A 23,465-nucleotide genomic window follows, 5' to 3' on the forward strand; every position below is an offset into this window, starting at 1 on the left:
GGAAGCAGGAATGAGGTGTCCTTGGCCTAGTTAGCATCCTTTCTGATCCTTTCTTTGCTCCCAGAGCTGTTGCTGGGAAGTGCTCCTCCCGTGGGATGAGCGCCCCAGGAGGCCAGCTCAGGCTCTGCAGGCTCTTCCTCCATCCCTCTTTCTCGTCTTGCCCATGCCCCACCCTCATTCAAAGTCCACTGCCTACCCATGCTCCAAACCCATTTTTGTCTTCTCCCCTGTCAAAACCTACTGGTCCTGTCCCCTCAGGCCTATGCCACCAGTTTTCTGAGGGTACAACTGGTCATCTAATGATGGAATTTCTGATCATGTCAGTGAGTTACCACGCAAAGCTTTGGTCAAAAAACCTGTTGCAACTTCAGCTCTAATGCTCATTAACTAAGTAGACTTGCAGGAATCATTTCATCTCTCAGAATCTCAAGTTCCTTATCTACACAATGGAAATAATACCAAAATGAGAGAACAGATGAGCCTGCTCTTTGTAAACTGAGAAGGGCCATAAGAAAGGCAAAAGGCCCGGGCCAGTGCGGTTCAGTCAGTTGGAGCATCGTGTTGTACAGTTGAAAGGTTGCAGTTTGGAAACTTCCCAGTCAGGGCACGTGACTAGGGTGTGGGTTCATCCCCCGTTGGGGAGCATGTAAGGCAACCAATTGATGCTTCTCTATCACATCAATGTTTCTCTCCCTCTCTTTCCCTCTCCCTCCCACCCCACCCCCTTAAAAAAATCAATAAGCATGCCCTCGGGTGAGGATTAAAAAAAGAAGAGGGAAAATGAAAGGCAGTAAGGATTCCCAGGTATGCTTACACACATAGTGCGATAACTCAATTAAATGACACTGGTGGATACTGTAGAAGGTAATGGGTAGGGACTAGACTGGAAGATTTCAGTGGCCCTTCTGGGATTCTTAATGCCTACTTTGCCTGTGTATAAACTGGCCTTCTAGAATCCTAATTGTTGCTGTCTCCCAAGGCAGACTAGGCCCCACAGAACTACACTCAGAAGTGCTAGTATGGGCCCTGACATTTGTCCTCCAGCCTACTCTCCTCACCTGTGACTTTACCCTTCGAGCCAGGGTGCCCTGTGGTAGGGAGGACGCAGCCTTGCCTGGTGCGTGCGTGACATGGTCTGCACATTTGCTTTCCCACCTCACTTCCTACCCTCGTCATCCGTCACTTTAAAGCTGTGTTCTGCAATTTACAGAGCACTCTTAGGTCTACTGGCTCATTAAATCTTCCCAAGAGCACTGGCAAATAAGCATCACCCCCATTTTATAGACAGAGAAACTGAGGCTCATTTAATTGCATGATATGAATAGGCTGTTTAAGTGCTGGAGGTGGGTGTCAATAACTTTAAAATGAAACAGGTGACTATTTCAGAGGAGGAGCATACAGATCGTAAAGTCCTTTTTATAGAAGAATTACGTGTATTAGCTATCGTCATAATAATGCTGGAAAAAACATCCACGTTCACTGACTTAAAACAGCAATCTTTGTTCCCCTTCATAATCCGCTGCAACTTGAATGAGCAAGGCCTGACTTCAGGTTCTAGACCCCGGTTCCAAGCCGAGCAGAACCTTCTTTCCCATGTGTATTATTCCGGGAATCAGGCCAAGAGGGCAGCAGCACCCTGAGGTGTCTTCTTCTCATGACCATGACGGTGTTGGGACTCAAGGCAGGCTGCCTCCACATATGCCGCTTGAGCATATCGATTCTTTTGAATTAAAGTTACTTAAGAAACAGCTGGTGTGAAAAGGACACCCTGACTGTTCTTTGTCTCTCCGAAAGCAGGAAATGACTCTCCCGTGTGAAGGATCCCCTTATCTCCAGAGACAGGAAATTTGGGGCCAGGAGGGCGTGCAAACCAGCTTCACCTGGATTTCTCACTAATTAAGCACCTAAGCCTTAGTGTGCTTAAGTAAAATTAAGTTTTAATTTTAAAATTAAAACATACCACATGTATGTTATATGTGGTAGAGTACATGTTTAAACTTACTTTTAAGTTTTAAAAGTAAAACTTAATTAAAATTAAGTTTCTTAGTCTTGCCAACTCTTCATGAATTTATGGTTTCTTTAAAAAGTATCAAAGCTGCCTGCTTAGGTCATTTCTGGAGGTCTCATATCTGTGAGAGCTCAATAGGTATGAAATTAAACTTGATTTTCTCCTGCAGATCTGGCTCATGTCAGTTTAATTCTTAAACCAGCTAGCAGAACTCTGAAGGGCATAGAGAAATACTTTTCCTCCCCAACAGCAGAAACCCCAGAGGGCCATAACCTAACTATTCAAGTCACATTTCGTGTCTCTGTTCACATCATAACAACCAACTTCATATTGGCCAAAGTGAGTCATGTGGGCAAGCTCTCCATCAGTAGGGCAAAGAAATATTCTCTGTTCCCAGTGGAGAGATAGCTAGGAGCAAACATGTAATCTGCCACATATAACATACATACAGAGAAAGGCACAAGTCCTGAGTTCAATGAATTTTTATAAGTGACATGCCCATATAACCACCTTCCATATGAAGATGTAGAACATCATCACTAACCCAGAAATCCTCCCTGCCCCCCCCCCAGGTCACCACCTGTCACCCACGGCGTGACCACTTTCCCTGCATCCAGCACCGCACACCAGTTTTGTTTATTCTCAAGATTCTTATCCAGGGAATGACACACGATGTACACTCTTGTGTCTGCCTTCTTTTGCTCAACGGCATGCTAGTGAGGCTCCTCCACGTCATTGTGAGGTGCAGAAATTTCCTCGTTTTCATTATGCATATTTCATTCTGCTGGAAAGACATTTGGGTTGTTTTCAGTTTGGGGCTATTGTGAACAATACAGACATTAACCTTTTTTTTGGTTGTATGTGTTTAAAATTTTTTTTAATTAAAAATATTAAATGTATCGGGACAACATTGGTTAATAGCATTATACTTCAGGTGTACGGCTTTGTAACACACCGTCTGTACTCTCCGGTGTGCTCACCGCCCAAATTCTAGTCTCCTCTTGTCACCATACATTTGACCCTCCCTTCATCCTCTCCGTCCGCCCACATCCCTTCCCCTCTGCTGCCCACCATTCAGTTGTTTGTATCTAGAGTTCGTTCACTCGTGTTGCTTTATGTTTTATATCCCACATATGAGTGAAATCACACTGTCCCTGTCTTTTTCCGTCTGACTGACTTCACATAGTCTGATGTCCCTAAGGTCCATCCATGTCGTCACAAATGGCAGCATTCCCTCCTCCTTCCCAGGGTTGAGTAGTATTCCACTGTGTGTGTGTGTGCCTTGTCTTCTTTATCCGATCGTCTGTCAGAGGACCCCGGGGTTGTTTCCATGTAACACCCCTGTGCGTGCCTGTCTGTGGAAATTCTCTTCTTTGCGGTTCATATGTAGGAGTGAAGTTGCTGGCTCATAGGACGCGGGTGTATGCAGCTTTAATAGACCCTGACAGAGAGTTTTCCAAAGTGGTTACACCAGTTTACATGCTAACCAGCAGGTGATGAGTTCTGATTGCGGAACATAAGAATTTCAAGCCAGTTAGTTTTGCTTAGTCCTTCTTCCTTAGGCCCATCCTAGGCATAGCGTGGGGTGCTAAGTGCACAGTTCTGTTATCTCATTGAATCCTCCCAATGACTCTAAAATGGTGACATTGTTGTCTGCAGTGCACAGGGGAAAATGAAGACCTGTAGATAGCTAAGGAAGGCACCTCCTCAGTCCACATTCACACGCGCTCTGGGGTCTTGCGTGTTATTAAAGCGATCCCGACCCCTGACTCTAGCAGCAGTGGAAACTGCGCCGCAGGGGAGTGAGGACCACGCACACCTGACCAACCAAGCGCCACAGGCAGGCGGCCTACGTGGATAAGCCATCCCTGCAGCTTTTGTTTTCACAATTCAGTGAACAACGGCTGCGTTGTAACTGTCTCCAAAATAAGGTCAGGGAGCAGATCGCTTTAATGGTAAGTGTTCAGACTGTTGCTGAAGCCCAACAGTGGGCTTCCTATGCCGAGGTCCCACCAGCCACCAGATACTGTGGGTCCCAGAAAGGCTGTGGTGAAGGCTTTCTATTCCAAGGTGTCGGCTTACAGCACAAGCTTCCCTCTGATGTCAGCTCTGGTCAGCAGAGCCCGCTCACACAGACACAGCTCTCAGCTGCCTAGGCTCTGTCCAAGGAAGTCAGTTTTCTTTCTCTTCCCTCCAGGGCTTTGACACACCTCTCAGCTGCCTAGGCTCTGTCCAAGGAAGTCAGTTTTCTTTCTCTTTCCTCCAGGGCTTTGACGTACTGCTTCTTCCTGGCTTGTCTCTTATGCTCTGGGCTGAAGCTCCCTGCATTTTCAGTGTTTGGCTCGGGCAGTATCATGCCGCCTCTTCCTGTCTTCCTTTGCTCCCCCAAGAGGGTCTATTAGTGTGGCACAGCATTTCCCTGTGTGTCATCAGGCCACCTGGCTGCCGGGTCTTCAGCCCTTTTTTAAAGCTTCCCTTCCCCAGAGGAACTTGTTCCCCAGAACGAGAGGCATTCCTCAGACAAAGCATGCATCGTCATGCACGTGCCAACTGCAGTATCACCATTCAGATTTAAAACACTTGTGCATTAAAGCTGACCCTTGCTAGGCCTGGAAACTTCCTCACCAGTTCCCACAAGCAGTCTTTAGGGTCATTCATCTACTGTTCATTTACGGAGAACCGTCTAGGTACCCGGTACCAACCATCCGGGAGTGGAAAAGGCATGTATAGCCTTCACTCTGAAGCAGCTGCCAACGCTAATGTGGGCGAGGGTGGGAACCCAGATAATACGAAATAAATGGTGCTTTGAAAGAAATGAAAGGCCACTGGGAGGGGGTAGCAGCCACTTTATTTGACACAGGCAAAATCGCCCGCGGTTTGGATCGTTTTCTGAAGGGTGAGGAGGGCCCGCGAGGCCTGCAAGCAGCAGCATCTCGTGCTCAGGGCGGAAGGGCTCACTTCTGTTCCGTCAAATGAACTGGACCTTCCCTCCCTCAGTTCCCTCCGGCCCTGTCGTTTGCCTGGTGTAATAGGTGCTAACTGGCAAAAAACGGCGTGACCAAAGTGATCTTTCATAAATTGGAACTGGCTGTCCTAGCGGGGAGCTCTCTTTTCCTGTGGCACCTTTTCCCTCCAGTCACCTGGGACCCCTTTGACACTATGGCAGTGACAAATCGCTGACTCCTCTGCTTTCCCAGCTCCATTCCTGAGCTCAGCAAACAGCACCAAACGAAGCTCTGTCGCTGCTTGCTTTCTCCTGCTAAGTAATTGTCGGGAAATGTGGCTGCCTCCACATCTCTGCTCTCCGGCCTGCACGTGCTCTTTCCTCAGGCTTAGGCCTTGTGTTTTTCTCTCCCAAAGCTACATCCTCAAGCATTCAGCTGAGACAGAAATGGTATGTGGCTACAGCTCTGGGAAGTTGAAGCACCAGGCCTGGGGCTGGCCTCCCAGGGAGCTTCATGTCTTCAGAGGCTGCGTCTTTTCAAGGTGCTTTATTATTCGGGGCCAAGTGACTAGACCACGCTAAGGGAGTGAGCCAATGTCTGGGCTGAGTCTCAGCTTAGTTTGCTCCTCCTACTCTCCCTCCTCGCCGTGTCCGACTGTTGGCAAGGTTTGGTCCAGTCCAGGAATGACGGGTGTAGCCTGTCACACAGATGGCTGTGGCTAGAGTGGGACGCCTGACCCAGAAGGGAGGCCAGGGCCCGCCCAGAACTCCTCCTGGATGGCAGCCATGTGAGGTTTCTGAGAAGAGTTTGCAAAGTAACTATGAAGTTCTCCTAGAAAAATGAAAACATGACATTAAAAGGAGGGAGAGAATAAAATAAACTACTGCGGGAAACCAAAAAGAGGGAGACCTCTTAGAGGGGGGCTGGAGGTACTCCCTAGTTCCATCCTGGCAGGCTAGGGATGTGTGTGCGTGAGCACGCACAGTGATTTCCACCAAGCATCTGGCTATTGGCTGCCACCTTATGTAGGTGAAGAATGGCAAGACTCACTATTCATCTAAGGGCCTGCAGAAAAGCCAATTCTATTAGAAGCCTCTCAGGGCAGAAACTTCTTTCTTCTTCTTCGTATTCTTCCCTTGCCCCCTGAGCTGATTTCAGGGTTAGGGGCCTCAGGAGTACTCATTAATACCTGCTGAGTGAATGAGACTGGCCTAATACTTCACTAAAATGAGAAAGGTTTCCCTTCCACCTGCCCCCGCCCCAGTACTACTGTCATATGATCAATGACGATCCGTGGGAGCCCAGTGCTTTTCCAGAGCAGGTTTTACTGCCTTCCTAGTGTTTGATCTATTTCAGGTTCAAGTTGCAAAGCAACACCTGCTTTTAGCACTTGACACCTGATAGATAGAAGCCCCAGGCTGATTCTGCCTGAGTGAGTACCTCACCTGGGGCTGGTGTTTGCACGGGACTTGCTCCAGATTCTGGGCGTTCTCCAGTGCTGGGTCTGAGGTCCCTGCCTGGAAGGAGCAACCTGGCCCTTGGTGGGCTTGCTGAGATTAAATTTTTTGCTGAATAACCTTGAATGAATGCCATAAAATGTATGAAGCAGCAGCAAGTAAATCATGGTACAAGCTACATGGAACAGCTACAAGTTTGTTGTTGTCTGTCTCTCATTAATGGGATTTGACCGAAAGGAAGAAAAATGTCTTGAGTTACAGCTGGCAAGTCTCAGTCTTTAATCTTCTGGGAAGGAGGAGAGGAGGAAACTAGCATTTTCAGAGTGTCTAGTAGGAGCCAGACATACTCTATAAGAGGTAGGAAGTGGCACTCCCCACCCGGGAAAACACGCTTGGAAAGGCAGTATTCCGTCAACGTGGCGGACGGAGTGAAGACTCGGCTGTGTGGGACGGAATACAAACCCAGGCCCGTCTGCCTAGGACCCCACGATCTCCCTTCCCATGACCCGAAACCAAATGGTGGAGGATTCTGAGTGAGCTGTGACAGTTGTGGGGGGCTGGATGTGGGAGCTGAGGCCACTGTTTTTAGTTCAGCACACCACCTGTATTGGCATTGGCCTTGGGCAGATTGTATGGCCTGAGCGACCTCACCTACCTCTCAGGAATGGGAGCACAGTGACAGTTCCAGTCACCTCCTAGGGACAGGGCAAGGAACATAGGAGCATAACTGAACCCTGTAGGAAAGTTGAGGTTTAGGCAGGGCAATGGAAACAAGTTCTATTTCTAGGGACTTCCCCCACCCCCTCTGGAGATTTATATTCATACATGTGTTCTTCAACAGATTATCTGTTATGCGACAGGCACTCAGTTAGACTCTAGGGATTCTGTGGTGAACACCACAGACTGGGTTCCTACTTCCTTAAAGTTTATAATCTCATGAGGGTGTAGAAAACAAGCAAGTTAGCAAGCAAATAGGTATGTAATCCAGCCATGATCCAAGGCCAGGAAGGACGTTCCTAGTGCAGGGAGAGAGAACAAGGTAGCTGTCTGTCAAACGTGCCTGGGAAAGCCTGCACCTTCCATGAGAAATCACTCCCCCGTTACCTCTGGGAGAGGCACAGGCGCAGCCGGCACGTGGGAGCCAGCGTCACTTTCCACTGTGCCCTTCTGTCCTCTGGGTTTCTCTCACCGTAATTATGTATTACATGTGCACTTAAAATAATAGTTATACAGGAAAATCGATGTCTGATAAATCATAATCTCAGCTGTTTTTTTCCTTGTTGTCTGCAAGGAACTGTGAAAAGAGTCATCCAACCTTATGCTAGGTATAGATATATTTGTGGCAACATCTCTGTTTCCATTTTGGGGGAGAGTGAGAAAAGGCCAAGCAGACTGGGCAGCACTCTTGAGTCTGGGCACCCCAGGAGCAGCCGGCTGTCCCCACTTCTGCAGGAATGACCTACGGTGTTGACTTTCCACCCCAAGAGAAGCAAGTCCATCTGCGTTTGAGGCTGCCAGAAAGATATCAGAGTCCGTCCATCTGCTTACCCTTGAGAAATGGCAGCCAATAAATTACTTCTAATTAAAGAGGCAGTGTGAAGAGGATTAAAATCATTGATTCACAGAGTACCAAACCTGTGGAAATTAAAACAAGGCAAGGAGAGAATGGAGAAGCTGTAAAACTGGGAGAGAAACAAGAGGAAACCCATTAACAAGAGCCCATGGTGGTAAGACTCACAAAACAAGAATTTCAGAAGTGGGAGAAGGATTGACTTAGCAGGCAGCCAAGAAAGCTAAAGATGCCGAACAGGCTTCTGTCATCACTGAGTTCAGAACCATAAGATTTTTTTAAAGGCCGTAATTGCAATAAGGACACTTTTTGTTTATTTTCCCTGTCATTGAATAAAGAGAGTGGGTTAAGTAAAAAGGTTTGGCTGGTTGAAAGCCACATCAGAAGGGAAAACCTGTATGTTTTTTAAAAATTCATAGACCCTGAGGAACAAAATGGTATAATTGACTTGTGTGTCTACACTGCTCTTTTCTCATTGAAGGGCAAAGCGACTCCTCGGAACTTCTATAGAAAATCATGTGACATCGTGGTTCTCCTTCTCATCTTCTTTTTCCCTCTCATTTGGGCTTGAAACCTGAGGTTTCCCAGTGGTAGTTATAGTGCAGTGACCCTGACCCCCCCTGAATATCGGAGCTGCTGTAAAAGGGCTGGGCTCCTCCCCACTGGTGCCTCAGACTTGAAAGCTTCTTTTATAGAACGCTTCCAAGCAAACACACTGTTGCTCCGAGTGTTTACTTTTCTAAATGTAATAGAGATTAATTATTGGAGAATGGATTTGCTTGGAGCATGAAACCCGTGCCCATCACTGGAAGACAAGATTCCAGTTTCTCCTTTATCCACCTGCATATCTTCAAGGGCTATTTTAGTGACATTGTTTAAAGCAAGTAGCAATAGCTAGGGTTTCAGAAGAAGTAGAGTTTTCTCTATAAATTTGGTATGTGGGACTGACATCATTTTGTGAGTGGAATTGATGTTAACGGCTATCACCAGGGTGCGTAGCCTTCCTGCGGAGGCTCCCAGGGGCAGGACGTTGCTTTCAAACAGGTCGTTCTTGGGCAAACAGGGAACAAGTGGGTCACCCTATCAGTGCTAAGTGACACGCTCATTACCTCGGTAAAATTTAAGAAGCAGGCATTATTTCCCCAATTTCAGGGAAGGGGGCTGAGATTCAGAAGTCAGAGCAACAGGTCTTGTGCCAGCAAACAGGTGGGTGGCCAGTCTAGGTCTGTCTGGCCCCGCATTGTTCTTGTGACACACAGCATTGAGAAATTGCCCCTTGCACTTGAGATGCGCACCATACACATTCTGTGGCTGTTTCTGGGAATGCCTGTTGTATAGCCTTTGACACTTGGCTCAGACAGGTTGCAAAATTAAGAATCAGCCAACTACTGAATATTTGCTTAGGTTTTTAAGCTTAGAAAAACAGACTGAAATATAGGGCAGTACATTTGCTGTGTATAATCTTTAATAGCCGTTTGTGAAAGCTTGCCAATAACTCTAAGGAGAGCATTTAGGCAGCTTGGAAAATTTCCATTTCCATTCTGGAAAGCTCTCTCACTTCCCCCTCCCCTGCACCCTGCCCTGGTGGAGGGGGCCATCAACCTGGCCCTGTTCAATAAGGCCTCTGTGTCTCTCATCCATCCCCGGTCCTCAAAGGTTGTATGCCAAGCACCTGGAATCAGATGGCATGAGCTTCGCAACTGCCACACTTCTCTTTAGGAAACAAGATTGGTTGCGGGACATTATGAGTTCTCTGCTTTTAGGGAAAACTAACCCCATCGACATCACTGCTAACCCTGGTGCCAGTTCGGGCTTGAAAGAGCTGAGTGTCAGACTGACGGCTTAGCACTGACTACAGGTTGTTAAAGCAAGGGGACAAGGACAAACATGGTGTGCTATGCATTCACTCATCTCTTTACTCAGCCAAAGTTAAACTGAGAGCCTGCTATGTCTCAGACAGTGTGAGGCACTGGCGGAAACATGAAGAGGAAATCCTATCTCATGGAGTCAATGAATGAGGCTAAAATTGCATATATTCAAAATTATTTTAAACATCCCTTAAATTACCTGGAGAGTGTTACCTTAGATCAGGTTCCTTAGAGGCAGAGCCTGCATCAGGATTCTCATACAAGTGAGTGAGTGAAAGAGTCTCAGGTGAAACCCACAAGGAGAGGGGGAAGCTGGGTGGGGCAGAGGGCCAAGCAGAGCAAACACATCAGCCCAGTGGAACAGCTGTAGTAAGGCCTCAGCCTGGTCCCAGGGGAACTCCGGAGCATGAGTGGCACCCTAGATTTATACCCCTTGAGACAAAAGGGCCAGCCTTGTATGTCCCCTACAATCAGGTATTGGCACTGGGCTGTCTCCAGGAACTAGGATGTAACCTCTTGGGCATCTCTGGCAAAGTGACTCCAATCAGATGAAGACAATTCTCAGAAGAAGGGTGCTGCTGTGAGCAGTTAGCAACTCCCAGCAGCTGGGGGATGGTGGCACCAGCCAAGTAAAGGAAATTGTGAGGGGTGTCACCAACAGCTACTACACAGGGCTTGTGTGACGTGAGAGAAGCCTACGTGTCATCTGTTGGTAAAGACAACAGAGCAATTTCTTTTTCTTCAACGGGGTGACAGCCCACCATTTCTTTGGATGCACTACGAGGAAGGAGTTGCCTTATGTTCAGGGGCTGTATTATATTAAAATATGCATTTGTCATCGGTAGACTCCCACCCAGCACAGGGAGATACTCATGCCCCGGGAGCTGCTCCTGCAGGTCAGCGACTGGGTGCATTTCCCAGAAAGCAGACTGGGGTCTCATTAGGTGGGGTGTTCACTGAAAGTGCCCTGTCACCACCTGTGGGGGGGAGGCCTGGAAGTAGGAGCCAGCAGATGGGGAGGCTGAGTCATAGTCCAGACCTGACTACAGCCTTGGCTGACCACACCCCACACAGAGCTCTGAAGGCAAATGTCCTGCTTTGGGCCAGATAGCCAGGCTTTGTGCCCCTGCATTCACCACCCCTCCTCATTGGGCCACCCTGGGAAGGTCAAGATCCTGGGTGAGGTGGCTCTCTGCAGCTGAAGCCACAGTGAAGGGACAGCTGGAGGCTCTTTGCTGACTGCACCCCTGTCAGCTGGGCAGTGGGTCCTTCCTGGAATGGGGGTTGGTGGCACATTTCTGTCCAGCCACAATGGGGACAACTCACAGGGCACATCTCAGGCTCACACCTAGCATGTGGTCATTGAGTGGAAGGGGCACAGAATTGGCCCTCACTAGTTAAAGATGTTTCCCCCTGGGGTTGGGGAAACATATGACTGAAGAACCTACAGTTTAGTCAATGCTTTAGGGTTTAATGTGAACCCTGGAATGTTGTCCTTGGTGTACCTTCACTTAGGAGTGGGTGCTCTATTCCATTTCTTACTCATTATACTTACTCAGTCTTTTTTTTTCATTTTTATTTAGTCACAGGGATTGCACTAAGTACCTTACATGCATTACCTTATTTAATCCTTAAATAATAAAATTATGGAGAAAGTATTATTATTATTCCCCATTTTACAGAAGAGGAAACTAAAGGTTGGAGAGGTTCAAAAAATTTGCCCATAGTGTTATATAGTCAGTGTTTAAACCAAAGTCTGTCTGACTCCAAAGATCCAAAACCCTTAACTACTTTACTGAAACCAACTGTGAAACCTTTCACTTTACGCTTTGATGGACCTTAGCTTATTCATTCATTCATTTGACAAAGCTTTACCGAGCGTGCCTTATGCCAGGCTGTGTGTTAGCCTTGGTTTTTGGTATTAGAGATTCAACAGAGAAGCGTGTGAAAAGCAGTGAGGATGCATGTGTTCTCCTGAGTCATTCTTCCTGCCTGTGTGCATGCGTGTCCATCCACAAGTGTGTAACAATCTCAAGAGACTGATACAAATGTGAGGACCTTTGAATCCCTAACTAATTCACCATGTTAATTTTTTTAACAGGCTAAAAGAGATACTAAGCGAATGCCTGGAAAAGAAGTGACCATTAATGTTACAGGCAGCATCCAACAGGTGGACAGAAGTCGACGAATCACAAAGAACTGCGTTAACTAGCTGAGCGTCTAACTAGAAGGGCAGATGGACGCCTCTGGTGCCCCTCACATGCTGGGTCCCACCAAGGAACCTTGAAGAAGCGTGTGCCCCTTGCCGAACATGAGCGCTGCTGAGTGCCTTGAGAGACTGACTGTCTTACCCAGCAGCCAACAGCTGCCTGAGCTGCGGGGACATTCTCAGCCTCCTGTTTTTCACGTGAACGTATTAGCACAATACTCACATATGGTAATAAACTGAAAAGAGCAGTTCAGTTTGCCTCTGCAACGTTGGCACTTAGGTCTGACAAAGGTGTGCTGAGCTAAAGCCACAGGCCAGTTTCTGGTGCAGAGAAAGTAGCAAGGGTGGATTCCGGGGGCGAAAGAGTCACGCGTCGGCTCTGTGCTCTCATGGCCATGGTGGTGTGTGCGCTGTTCCAGGCCAGCTTGTTCTTCCATCCTTTCTTTTTGAATGCTGCCATCACAAAGCGTGCTGTGTTCACTTACAAGTTGGCTCTCACCCAACTTTAAACCCAGATATGTGAGAAATCAAGAAGCAGGAAAACTCCCTGTTACTCTTATTTCCTGAGCTCAGACTAACCTTGCCCACACCCACGGCATGTCTTTGGGAGGTCTCTGGGTTGTGGTTACACCCATTCCGCCCCCTCCGATGCCCCCCACCCCATGCTGGCGTCCATGTCGGCCACTGAGCCATAAAACCACAGCTGTTGTGGTCAGTGCATCGAATCAGGGACGCCCCCAATGACTCAGCCAGACATTGCATTCTTTATAGCTTTCCAGTTCCCTTTGCTTGCGTTCTTGAGTATTTTCTCTCTCTGATCAGGTCAGTTGCAAGTATTACTCAAAGAATAGACACTGCTCACAAGAGGGAGAGAAATTCAGAACATGCTGGCTGCACACATGGCTTCCCTCACCCTCTCTGTGCGTAGCTCCAGGATGATGCCATTTTGGCACCTGCAAAGGAATCACTTTGGGGAGTCAGTGCCTGGCGGACGAGCGTTCACACTGACGTTAGATCGACATGCACTGTGTTGGGAGTCAGGAAGCTGACGCAGCAAAAAATCTCCCAACCGTATGTTTTAATAGAAATAAATTTTTCTAGCATTTCTTTAAACATGGTTAAGTGGAAGTATTTTCCTCCAAAGTAATGTAGCATGGGCTTGGGAAAGGAAGGACAAAAGTTGTACTGAACAATACCAATAAACTTGTGTGTAGCTGAAACAGGCAGCCTGATGGTGTGTGCTTATACACGTAGTCCACAGAACTGACAGCAGCAGGCTGCAACCCAGACACCCCGTCTCCTCACCTGCCAACCCGCTGTTCCTCAAACACAAGTAGGCTGTGTCCCTTCCCTCCTCGCTTCCTCCCTCCCTCCCTTTCTTCTTTCCTTCTTGCCTTCCTTCAGTAGATTGTTTATTCATAAAACATTAAAGGCCAACCCTGTGTCAGGCACCATGTGGATGCTGAGAGATTTGGAGTCTGGCTAGTCACCACTGTACGTCCTGAATCCAACGGTGGACTTCATGACGAGGAGGGTGACTGTGACACTGTGCTGTGCATTGCCCTGCAGTGTAATCTCACTTTTATATTCAGGGCAGGTTTCTGCCTTAACTTCGGAGTTTCCTCCTAATCACTGTACGAGACTTTTACCGTACACAAACCTACAGTTTTCCCAACCCTCTATCATCTTCTGATTCTTTGAGAAAGGGCTTTTTAGGAACTTTGTTTTGAACTTTTAAATAATAATAAAATAAAAGCAAAACCTCTGACTCCTATGTCCCCAGAGGCATTACTTAGCAGGAGCCCCAAACTGCCAAAGGTTGGCGTTGCTCCTGCACGGTCAAGGGCTCACTCTCCCAGGCTGCATGCGTGTGTGTTTGTGTAGGGCGGTTCCTTCACTGGTCACTGCTGTCAGCCACAGGCTAAGCCTCATTTCTCTTTACAGCTTTGTTTTCCATCACGTAGCTGCTGTATGTTGTTTGGAAGTTATCCCCTTGAAAGGATGTCTCTGTTTTATTGGGTTGGCCAAAAGGTCCGTATGTTTTTTTCCATAAAACAAAAGAGATATTTTTCATTTTTACCAACAACTTTATTGATTTGGATATTTTGAGTATGTTGGCTATGTCCTGTGTGGTAGAACTCAATTAATGTCTCAATTTGATTGCTATCAACTTCCGCCGGTCACCCCACCACAGAGCATCGTCCAGCAAGAAATCTCCAGCATGAAACCTCGCAATCTGCTTTTGACATGATGGGTCAGTCACAGCACCTTCGCCATACACTGCACAGATCTTTCTTTGCGTTTTAATTGCATATCTACCTTTCTTGAAATAATAACGCATAACATGCCAAAAATGTTACATATTTTCTTCCATCTTCAATATTAAAATGGCTGCACAGAAAGTAACCAACTTTGATTTTTTTTACATGCACACTGATATGGCAGCTGTCACCATACAATCTAACAAACAAAATTGTTTGTTTCATTCAAACAAAATTGTTTTGAATGAAATTAAAGACAACTAAGCACGACTAGAGCCGTCTTAGGGGAAAACCAAACGGCCTTTTTGGCCAACCCAATACATAGAAACAGTTTCTATTCTGGGGAGAAGGGCATAAAGGGCATGCAAGATCTACAGGACATCCCGGATTTCACCGAGACAGCGACCAGAAGCCCAACGATGTTACCGGAAATTTACCTGGCAAATTTTCATGTGTATATGATATAGAAATTAATTCTTACTTTTCCATTAGCATAACACTTTCTATTGCAAAGTTTATGTCAATAAAGTTCTCAATTTCAAACACATGAACAGTTACAATGAATCTTTACTAGGACCTTAAATTTGTATGTAGAGCTGCTTAGATTTTTTTTCTCTTTTGAGCAAAGACCTTTCACATAAGTGACCCTATGCGTTCTCCAAAAAGCTTCGTCAAACAGGTAAGGAGAACACTATTAGCACCAAGTCCTAGTCATAAAAGTATTACATTTGTACCCAACCAGCAAGGGATGGCACTGCAAGTCAAGCGAGAGAACTTGGTCTGCAAATCCAGTGCTTTCTCCCCCGTGTCACACGGTACCCTCTCCAGCGAGAAGGTCTAGCATGGCTGGGAGACACAGCTACTCGGGGGGCGGAGGGGGGGGGGGTTGTCCCGGAGCCTGAGACAACACTGAGCCCAAGTCTAAGAAGGTGGTGGCAGTAACTAGAAAGGGCCAGTGAGGTCTTGGGGGGTTGGGTGTGGCTCATTCCCCCAGAGGGATGACTGACCTGTGACAGGGCACCTTTGGTGAAGGTTGTAAAGAAGAAAGACTCCTACACAATTCAGAAGAGATTGAAGTTGCACCCCTCAGAGCTGCTGCGAAGGCCTAAAGGCGAGGGGAGCCATGGCAGCCAGGACCTCCCCATTCTGCCAGCACCCCAAGCACTTCTTAGATGCACAGGAGAAGGACTATATCCTCACCCTTTTCCTGCTGCCCCACCCCCAACCTCCCAGGGTCTCTGAACTGTTTGCCCTTCCTGTCTGAGCCCTGCTAACCTTTGCCTGTGTATGACCTTCAGTAGCCACACTCACTGGCTGCCCACATGCTGCAGAAATGAACCCCATCTAAGTTTGCCCTTGCAAGCAGGGTTCACAAAACTCCATTCTGCTACACCAGATGGCAGACATGCTTTATTTGGCTGTAGTGGTGTTAGAACTTCAGAGATGTATGGAAAAATCTGCTCTGGCAGAGACTCCTAGTTTAGAACGCCATTCTCCCCTTCTTCCTTAGCTTGGCACATGCCCACTTAGAATAAAGAGTATACTTCTCAGCTTCCACCACAGTTAGAAGTGGCTACATGACTAAGCTTGGGCCAGTGACACGAAATGAGTGAGGCATAATAGAATGATGAGGCCCTGTCTTTTTATTTTTTTCCTTCCAGCTTCCTGGAATGAGGAGGCAATGGCTGGATCCACAGCAGCCCACTAGGCCATGAGGTGACTTCTGGAATGGAAGACATGCCATGCTGAGAAATAAATTAGAAGAAGCCTGGGTCCCTGATTCCAGAGTCCCTACATGCCCAGGACTGCATACCCCAGGCATCTTTTTGAGAAAGAGAAATACACTTTGACCTCATTTAAGCTGCCTCTTTACTCAGAGGCAGCTTAACTCAAACCTAATTACTCAAACCTAATTCTAATAGATACATAAACCTTCTACCTTCTTTTCAAAACTTGGAGCACCTTTCACCCCAGGCCCTGTTGCCACTCACAAGCAGTCAGCTGGAGCTGATAAAGCTGTACCTGCTGAAGCTGGAGGGTCTCCAGGTTGTGAGACCTGGAGGCCCCCCCACCCCCAATCATTGTGGCTTACATGATGCAGCCTCCCCGTTCCTGTTCCCTGCTTGAGCCCTGAGACCTTTGTGTTTGTAAGCCCTGCTCCCAACTGTTCCCAGTATATTGTTTTCATGTTCTTTTCAGGAGTCTTTTCCCACTGGTCTAAGGAAGTCAATCTCAGGAGAACCTTCTGAGCTGGCAAATTTCAGATATAACTTACTATTTAAAACATTATATTGGCACCCTGTTTCATTCACCCCATGTATGTTTCTCAAGAAGCTTCAGTGTGTCGGCATTTGGGATAACGGGAGGAATGAAAGAGACCTGGTCCCTGCCTTCAGGGAGGTGGCATCCTCCGGAGGAAACAGGCGCAACATAGAGACATAAATTATGATGGAGAAGCTGAAAACAATGTCAACAGCCGATGGGGCTGGAGGGAGACCACTCAGGAAGCTGCTGCAGTGGCACTGGGGACAGATGTTAGTGACGGTTGTGAAGATGGATAGACATGGGCGGGTGTGAGTACAGTTTAGAAATGAAAACACTAACATTTGTTGATAGATCAGGTGTGGAAAGTGAAGAGAAGGGAGAAATCAGTGGGATTTCCACGTTTTTGGTTTGATGAAGAGGGTTCTTGGTAAGACAGGGTGAGACGGGGTGAGAGGTGTTTGGGTGGGGAGGGCGGTCCACCCAGCTGGACTATATATAGCTGGTTTCCCTTGCAGTGGGCTCCTAAATGATTTCATCAGTATTTAATTCCCCTTGAGTCACTCTATATTGTTTCTAGAGGCCCCTCACCCCCACCCCCCAACAGAAGACCATAAAGCCAGAATCAGGAAGAACGTATATGTAATTCTCTTGGGAATATGGAACTATTGGAAGATTCTGACATGATCAGACAGCAAACCACGCAGCAAACGCTAAGCCTGGACACTCGTTGCCACAGCGAGCTCTGCAGCCTCCGTCCCTGGCTGGGCCTTCTCCGGCAGAACGCCACGTACAAGGGGAGGGGCACTCGTCCCCTTTCTGATCCAAGCAGCCCTTTCCGTAACATTGCCACGTGCCAGGGAGATGGCCGAAGATTTTTGTTTGCCTTTTTAATCGTATGTCATTATCCAGAGGCTATTTCCTTCTGTTCCTAGATAAGTCGGCGGTGGGGTGGCCTATGAAACAGGAGGTGGCAGCCAAACGGCCAGGACACGCGGAGAACACAGGCTTCAGGTGCAGGAGACTAATCCTAACCTGGCCTGTAATAGCTGTGTGCCCTGGGGCAAATAGAGGGGCCTCTCTGAGGCTCACTTCCTGCCGGTGGAAATAACAGCATTTTTTTTTTGAGAGGGGGTTGTGAGGATTAAGCTAGATAACAAATGTAGGTAACACGGTGCCTGCCATCATAATAATAACTATGGCCCTGTGCCAGGTGCAGTACTAGGAGCTTCACACAGTCTCTCTAATCAGGAAAGCAGTCCTGCCAGGTGAGCCTTGCCAGGTGAGCCTCGCCAGGCCCCCTTCACAGATGTGGAAACTGAGACCCAAAGGCCCAAGGCCACCCCGCTACTAAAGGGCAGAGCTGGGATTTGAGCCCATGTCTGCCTGCTTATAAAAACCCATGCTCTAAGTGATCAGTAAACGTTAATTTCCTTCCTGTCACAATGGTTAGCGAGTGATTTCGCAGCTCTTTTTACAACCTCAGGTCTCAGCACTTCCCAGTCATCAAGGCTAATGTCAGGATCAGCCTCGATACAAATCTGCCAGCGTTCGCCTTTGTTTCTTCTAACTTTTTCCTCTTAACAACCAAAAAGGCAAGAGCTACCTTTTGAATTGTGCCAGAACAGTAAAATCCTTTTGAAGGTAATATTGATAAAATATTGAGTCTTTCTGAGATGTATCACAAACCTAAGTATTATGTAATTTAGTAACAGTAATCTAAGTGATTAAGCAGTGATTACCAGAGCGATCACTCTTTCCTCCATGTAATAGGAAAACGAAGACCTGGGTGGCTGTGTCCCCAAGAAGGAAGGACATGTCAGTGCAGGGGGCAGCACCACGTCTTACACACAGTGACCTCTCGACCGCTGCTTGTAGAAAGGAACAAAATGGAATAGAATTGTTTTCTAGTTAAAAACAATTAGCAGCTGGAATACTTGTGATTGTTTGGCACGACCATTTGCAATATGGCTGCACACTGGAATCACCTGGGGAGCTATCGAAGCTATCCATGCTTGGGGCCCCGCCCCAGAAATGCCGGCTTGATGGGTCCAGGGTGCAGCCTGGACATCAAGATGTTTCAAACCTGCTCAGAGGATGTAGTGTGCAGCCAGGGTTGAGAACCAGTGGGCTTAGCAGGTCACCAGCATCAGTGCCTCTAAAACTCTGCGATGGGGTCCTAAATTGGATTCCCTGGATTTGAATCCCAGTTTCACCACTTACTGGCTTTGTGGCCTTCGGCAGTTTGTTTAACCTCGCCATGCTCCTGTTTGCTGATGGCACCTCATGGTAGCGGGAAGGTTTGGTAAGGGTGTACACGTAAAGCTCTTAGCACAGTGCCCAGCATGTAACGATACACGTGAGGTTATTTGTTATTGTTGAACTGTGATCCAACCCCGAAATTTTCAGGACACGGGCAAGGCCTGGCGCATAAAATTCAGCTGTTTCCAGGTCTCACAGCTCTTTCCAGGTCTCACGAAACTGTCCCACCGCACCCCACCCCCACTTCAGACACCAATTTCAACTTCAGGTTGTTACCTGTGTGGTTCTGACCGAAGGGTTATAGATCAGAGGTTCCCAACGCCCCTATTTGGGTTCCATTCATTGGCTAGAGCAGCTCACAGAGCTCAGGGAAATATTTTACTTACTGGATTGTGGATTTATTATAAAAGGATGTGACTCAAAAATAGCCAGGTAGAAGATATGTAACGGGCTAGGTATGGGGGGAAGGGCACGGAGCTTGCTGTCCTCTCGGGGTACCACCCTCCCCACACCTCCACGTGTTTGTCAGCAGGGAAGCTCTCCGAACCCCAGTTTCTATGGAGGCTCCATTGCACAGGCATGATGGATTAGACCGCTGGCCATTAGTGACTAAACTCAACCTCCAGTCCCTCCCTCCTCCTAGGAGGTCATTAGTCGGAACCAGAAACTTTTAACCCCCTAATCACAGGGTTGGTTTCCCGGGAAACCAGCCCCCAACCTCAGGTTACCTGGGGACTTTCTGACTGTCACCTCATTAGCTTAATATAAAAACCTTTTTATCCCTGCTGTCATCTCTTAGGAAACGCCAAGGGTTTCAGGAGCTCTGAGCCAAGAATCTGACAAAGACCAAAGGCATAGTTCTCATTATAAGTCACCATATCACACTGGCAGTACATGATATTTAAGTTCATGGAGCTACCGGAGCTTGCCTCAGGAGAGACTGCACAGAGAGTCCTTTCCCTCATTCTAAGGATGAAAAAACTGCTCAGAAAAACCATGTCTCGAGTTTTCACGGCCAGTCCGCAGTAGAATCAGGATTAGAATCCAAGTCTAATTCCTGGGGAGGGTGACCACTGAAGGACTGGGGATGTGGCCCTTTTGAAACCCCCAGGCAGCCAGGACCAGCCGGTCACCTCTGCCCGGACCACGATCTCCCAGCCGTTTGCTCCTTTGGTGAGGGCCTCTGAGATGGAAGCGATCACGGACAGTGACTTTGTTTATTCTTGCCTTCAAAAGAAGATGGTTTTCGTTCTGTTTCATTTTTTTCTGTCCATGAAATGGGATGCTCATTTTCAAGGAGATATCAGTTTTCCTGAGAGGAAATTGCAGAGCAGCAATTACTGTGTTTTCCTCGGATAATCAAGAGCAACAAAGAGAGTCATTCGGAGGGTGCCACACGTCAACCCTCCTGAGGATATGGAAGCCTAAGCCCGCAGGAGAGAGGCGGGAGAGAATGAAGTTCCCCAAACACAGCTGCCACCCCCGACTCAGCTACTCCTCCTGACCCTTCTGCTTCTGCTCCAGGTCCTTTCTCTCCCACCCTTCGCCTTTACCTCTGCCTTCCTAATACCACCTCCCAGCTCTAAAAGTCTGTTCTCATCCACACACCTTGCATCTCACAGTCGAGGGCCCACTCTCTACCAAATGGCTCAGAGCAGAAACCTGGAGATGCCTTTGCCTATTTCGTCGCCCTCCGTTATCAACTCCTGCCTCATACACTGTCCAGCTGTCCCCTCACATCCACCTTTTTCGCTCATGTCTCACAACCACCGACCTCGCTCGGGCTGGGTTTCTGCAGAAGTCTCCCAGTCTGCCTCTGCTTCAGACTCCACGTTGCTGACAAAACTGCCTTTCTAAAATGCAAATCGGATCGCAGCGTTACTGCAGGTGGACTAGCCCAGAGTGGGTCTGCCTCGGGCCAGCCTGTGCTGTGTGGGTTCTTGACTTCGTGTAGGAAAGATTTCACAATGCGAGTCTAGGTGATTTTGAGAGTCTGTTTATTTTGCTGGGGACGATGGAACAAGAAAGGACCTAGGATAGAAGAAGCAACAGGACGACCTAGGCTGGGCTGCTTTGACTCCCTAGAAACGTATGGGAAAGAAGTGAGCCAAGGCGGGTGACTGTCAGCTCAGTGGAAAGTCAGGGAAAAGTGGGACTTGGAGAGGGGCTCAGGGGGTAAGCTCAGGACCAGCTGTCACTGCCCATTGCTCCCCTGGTTGCAAGTCTCATGGGTCCCTTGGAGTTTAGGAGATGCTCACCTGTGGTGTGGGGAAGAAGAAAGAGGAGGGAAAGGGGTAGGCATGCTCCCGGGAGGGGGCCATGCCTGGGTCTTCTGTCTTGAGTGTTTTATAGCCTAGGATTTAGAAGTCTTGGGGGAGAATCTCAATAGGATGTTCATCAGCTTTTCCAGGTGTGGGCAGGGGGTCACCAGTCACTGCAGCTGGTTCTGAGTGTCGCCCACTTGGTTTTGCTGCTTTGGGGCCTGGGGCTGACACACAACCCAAGCCTAGATGTTTTCCAGAGGTCAGGTCAGGGGGTCTAAACCAAATGCCCAGAGGTTTTGCCCATTGCTAGACACCCCGGGGCTTTCTGCCCTGGTGACTTTCTGTATCCGGCTGTAAGTTGCTCAGCCAGTTTAGCTGTCTGCCTCAGTTTCCCCACTCCGCTAGCTAAGAAATTTTCCTAGCTTCCCTCCTATCCTGCCTCAAGAGCACTCCCCACCCTCGAAATAAGACTGGCTCGCTAAATACCTGCTTCAGAATCTAGCTCCTTCCATCACCTTTAACCGGTTTCTCTAGCAGATCAGAAAATCATTTTTGAATCTTCTCACTGGGAAATGGGAAATAACCTTACATTTGGGATTCCCTTATTTGTGGCATCGATTCACTAGGATTGTTGCCTAATCGTGCCCGGTGGGTCCTGGTGGTCTCGGGGGGAGCACTTTGTAAAGTATATGATTGTCTAACTGCCGTGCCGTACACCTGAAACCAATACAAAGTAACATTGGATGTGAACCATAATTGAAAAGAAATAAAATAAATCATATAAAAAAGAGTTGTTGCGTAACGTGGGTAAGGCAGAGATTCTTGGCCTGGAGACAGTAAGACCTAGAGGAATCATTCAACCAGGACAGGTACAGTATTCCAGGTGACAACTCGGGAAAGAAGGACCATTTTGAAGTTGGAACACCAAGTACCCTCCCTGGAGTCCTGCCTCTTTGGGCCCGTTCCCGGTCTACAGTTTTATCCACTAACCCCAGCTTTCCACCCAGCTATTAGGGCCAGGAAAGGCAAGGAGAGCGCCAGCTCAGAATGATGCCATTTGGAGTCGCACTAAGAGGAGCATCACGCTGTGATTTTAAAGAGAAAAAGCAGCAAAACATTCTTAAGGTTCTGTGGAAAGATTATGAAGATGGATTTCTGGAAATAAAATGTAATAATGCCTAAAGCAGATGTTTACGCCATAAAATAGACAGAAACAAATGATATGATGTGAAAATGTTTTCTCATTTGTAGACAAGAATGTGAGGAGGTCAAGAGCAGACTTTGTATTTTTCTGTCTTTACCCAAAGACCTCTAAAAGCCACCAAACATGTGTTGGCCCTGCCAGGAGGAGGCAGGGAGCAGCCATTGTAGCCATTGGGCACCATAATGACCATATACACGAACAGATTCGGAGGTACCACGGCTGGTATGAGGATCAGTCCGCATGCTTAGGCATTCAAGAAATGTAACAATTTTTACATATTTTTTATTGATTATACCATTACAGTTGTTCTATTCCATCCCTTCATTCCCCTCCACCCACAAACTCCCTCCCCCACCATTCTCCCTGCCATGGTTTATAACCACGTGTCTCAAGTTCTTTAGATTCTATATTTCCCCTACTATTCTCGCCCTCCCCCCTATCTATTTTCTACCTATTGTCTATGCTATTTTCTGTACCTTCTCCCCCTTCTCCTCCTCCCACTCCCCTGTTGCGAACCCGCCATGTGTGCTTCATTTCTATGGTTCCACTCCTGATCTAGCTGTCCTCTTGGTTTGCTTTTGTTTTAGGTGTGGTTGTTAATAACTGTGTGTTTGCTGTCCTTTCACTGTTCATATTTTTCATCTTCTTTTTCTTAGATAAGTCCCTTTAACATTTCATAGAATAAGGGCTTGGTGATGATGAACTCCTTGAACTTGACCTTATCTGAGAAGCACTTTATCTGTCCTTCCATTCTAAATGAAACCTTTGCTGGATAAAGCAATCTTGGCTGTAGGTCTTTGAATTTCATGACTTGGAATACTTCTTTCCAGCCCCTTCTTGCCTGTAAGGTCTCTTTTTAGAAATCCACTGACAGTCTGATGGGTACTCCTTTGTAGGTGACTGTCCCCTTATCTCTTGCTGCTTCTAGGATTCTCTCCTTCATTTTAATCTTGGCTAATGTAAGTCTGATGTGCCTTGGTGTGTTCCTTCTTGTGTTCAACTTCTTTGGGACTCTCTGAGCTTCCTGGATTTCCGGAAGTCTATTTCCTTTGCCAGACTGGGGAAGTTCTCTTTTATTATTTTTTCAAATAAGTTTTCCACTCATGGCTGTTTCTTTTCCCCTTCTGGTACCCCTATAATCTGGATGTTGGAACG

The 23,465-nt window shown here is 47.5% G+C and overlaps 1 protein-coding gene across 2 annotated transcripts in view; it reads left to right on the top strand.

The window, feature by feature from the left end:
* BAALC (BAALC binder of MAP3K1 and KLF4) overlaps nucleotides 1-13,821 on the top strand; it is an 81,823-nt gene extending 68,002 nt beyond the window's left edge. Inside the window, exon 3 of one of the 2 annotated variants that reach the window (XM_037048327.1) lies at nucleotides 11,950-13,821. In XM_037048327.1, the coding sequence (XP_036904222.1) occupies nucleotides 11,950-12,060 (111 nt within the window). In that variant the 3' untranslated portion in view covers nucleotides 12,061-13,821. The remainder of the gene's footprint in view (nucleotides 1-11,949) is intronic. The other variant, XM_037048330.1, reaches the window with a different exon arrangement.
* The last annotated feature ends 9,644 nt before the right edge of the window (nucleotides 13,822-23,465 follow it).

Source organism: Sturnira hondurensis, unplaced genomic scaffold (genome assembly GCF_014824575.4).
Source record: "Sturnira hondurensis isolate 20B ecotype Veracruz unplaced genomic scaffold, ASM1482457v3 Scaffold0006413, whole genome shotgun sequence".
NCBI classification, from domain to species: Eukaryota; Metazoa; Chordata; class Mammalia; order Chiroptera; family Phyllostomidae; genus Sturnira; species Sturnira hondurensis.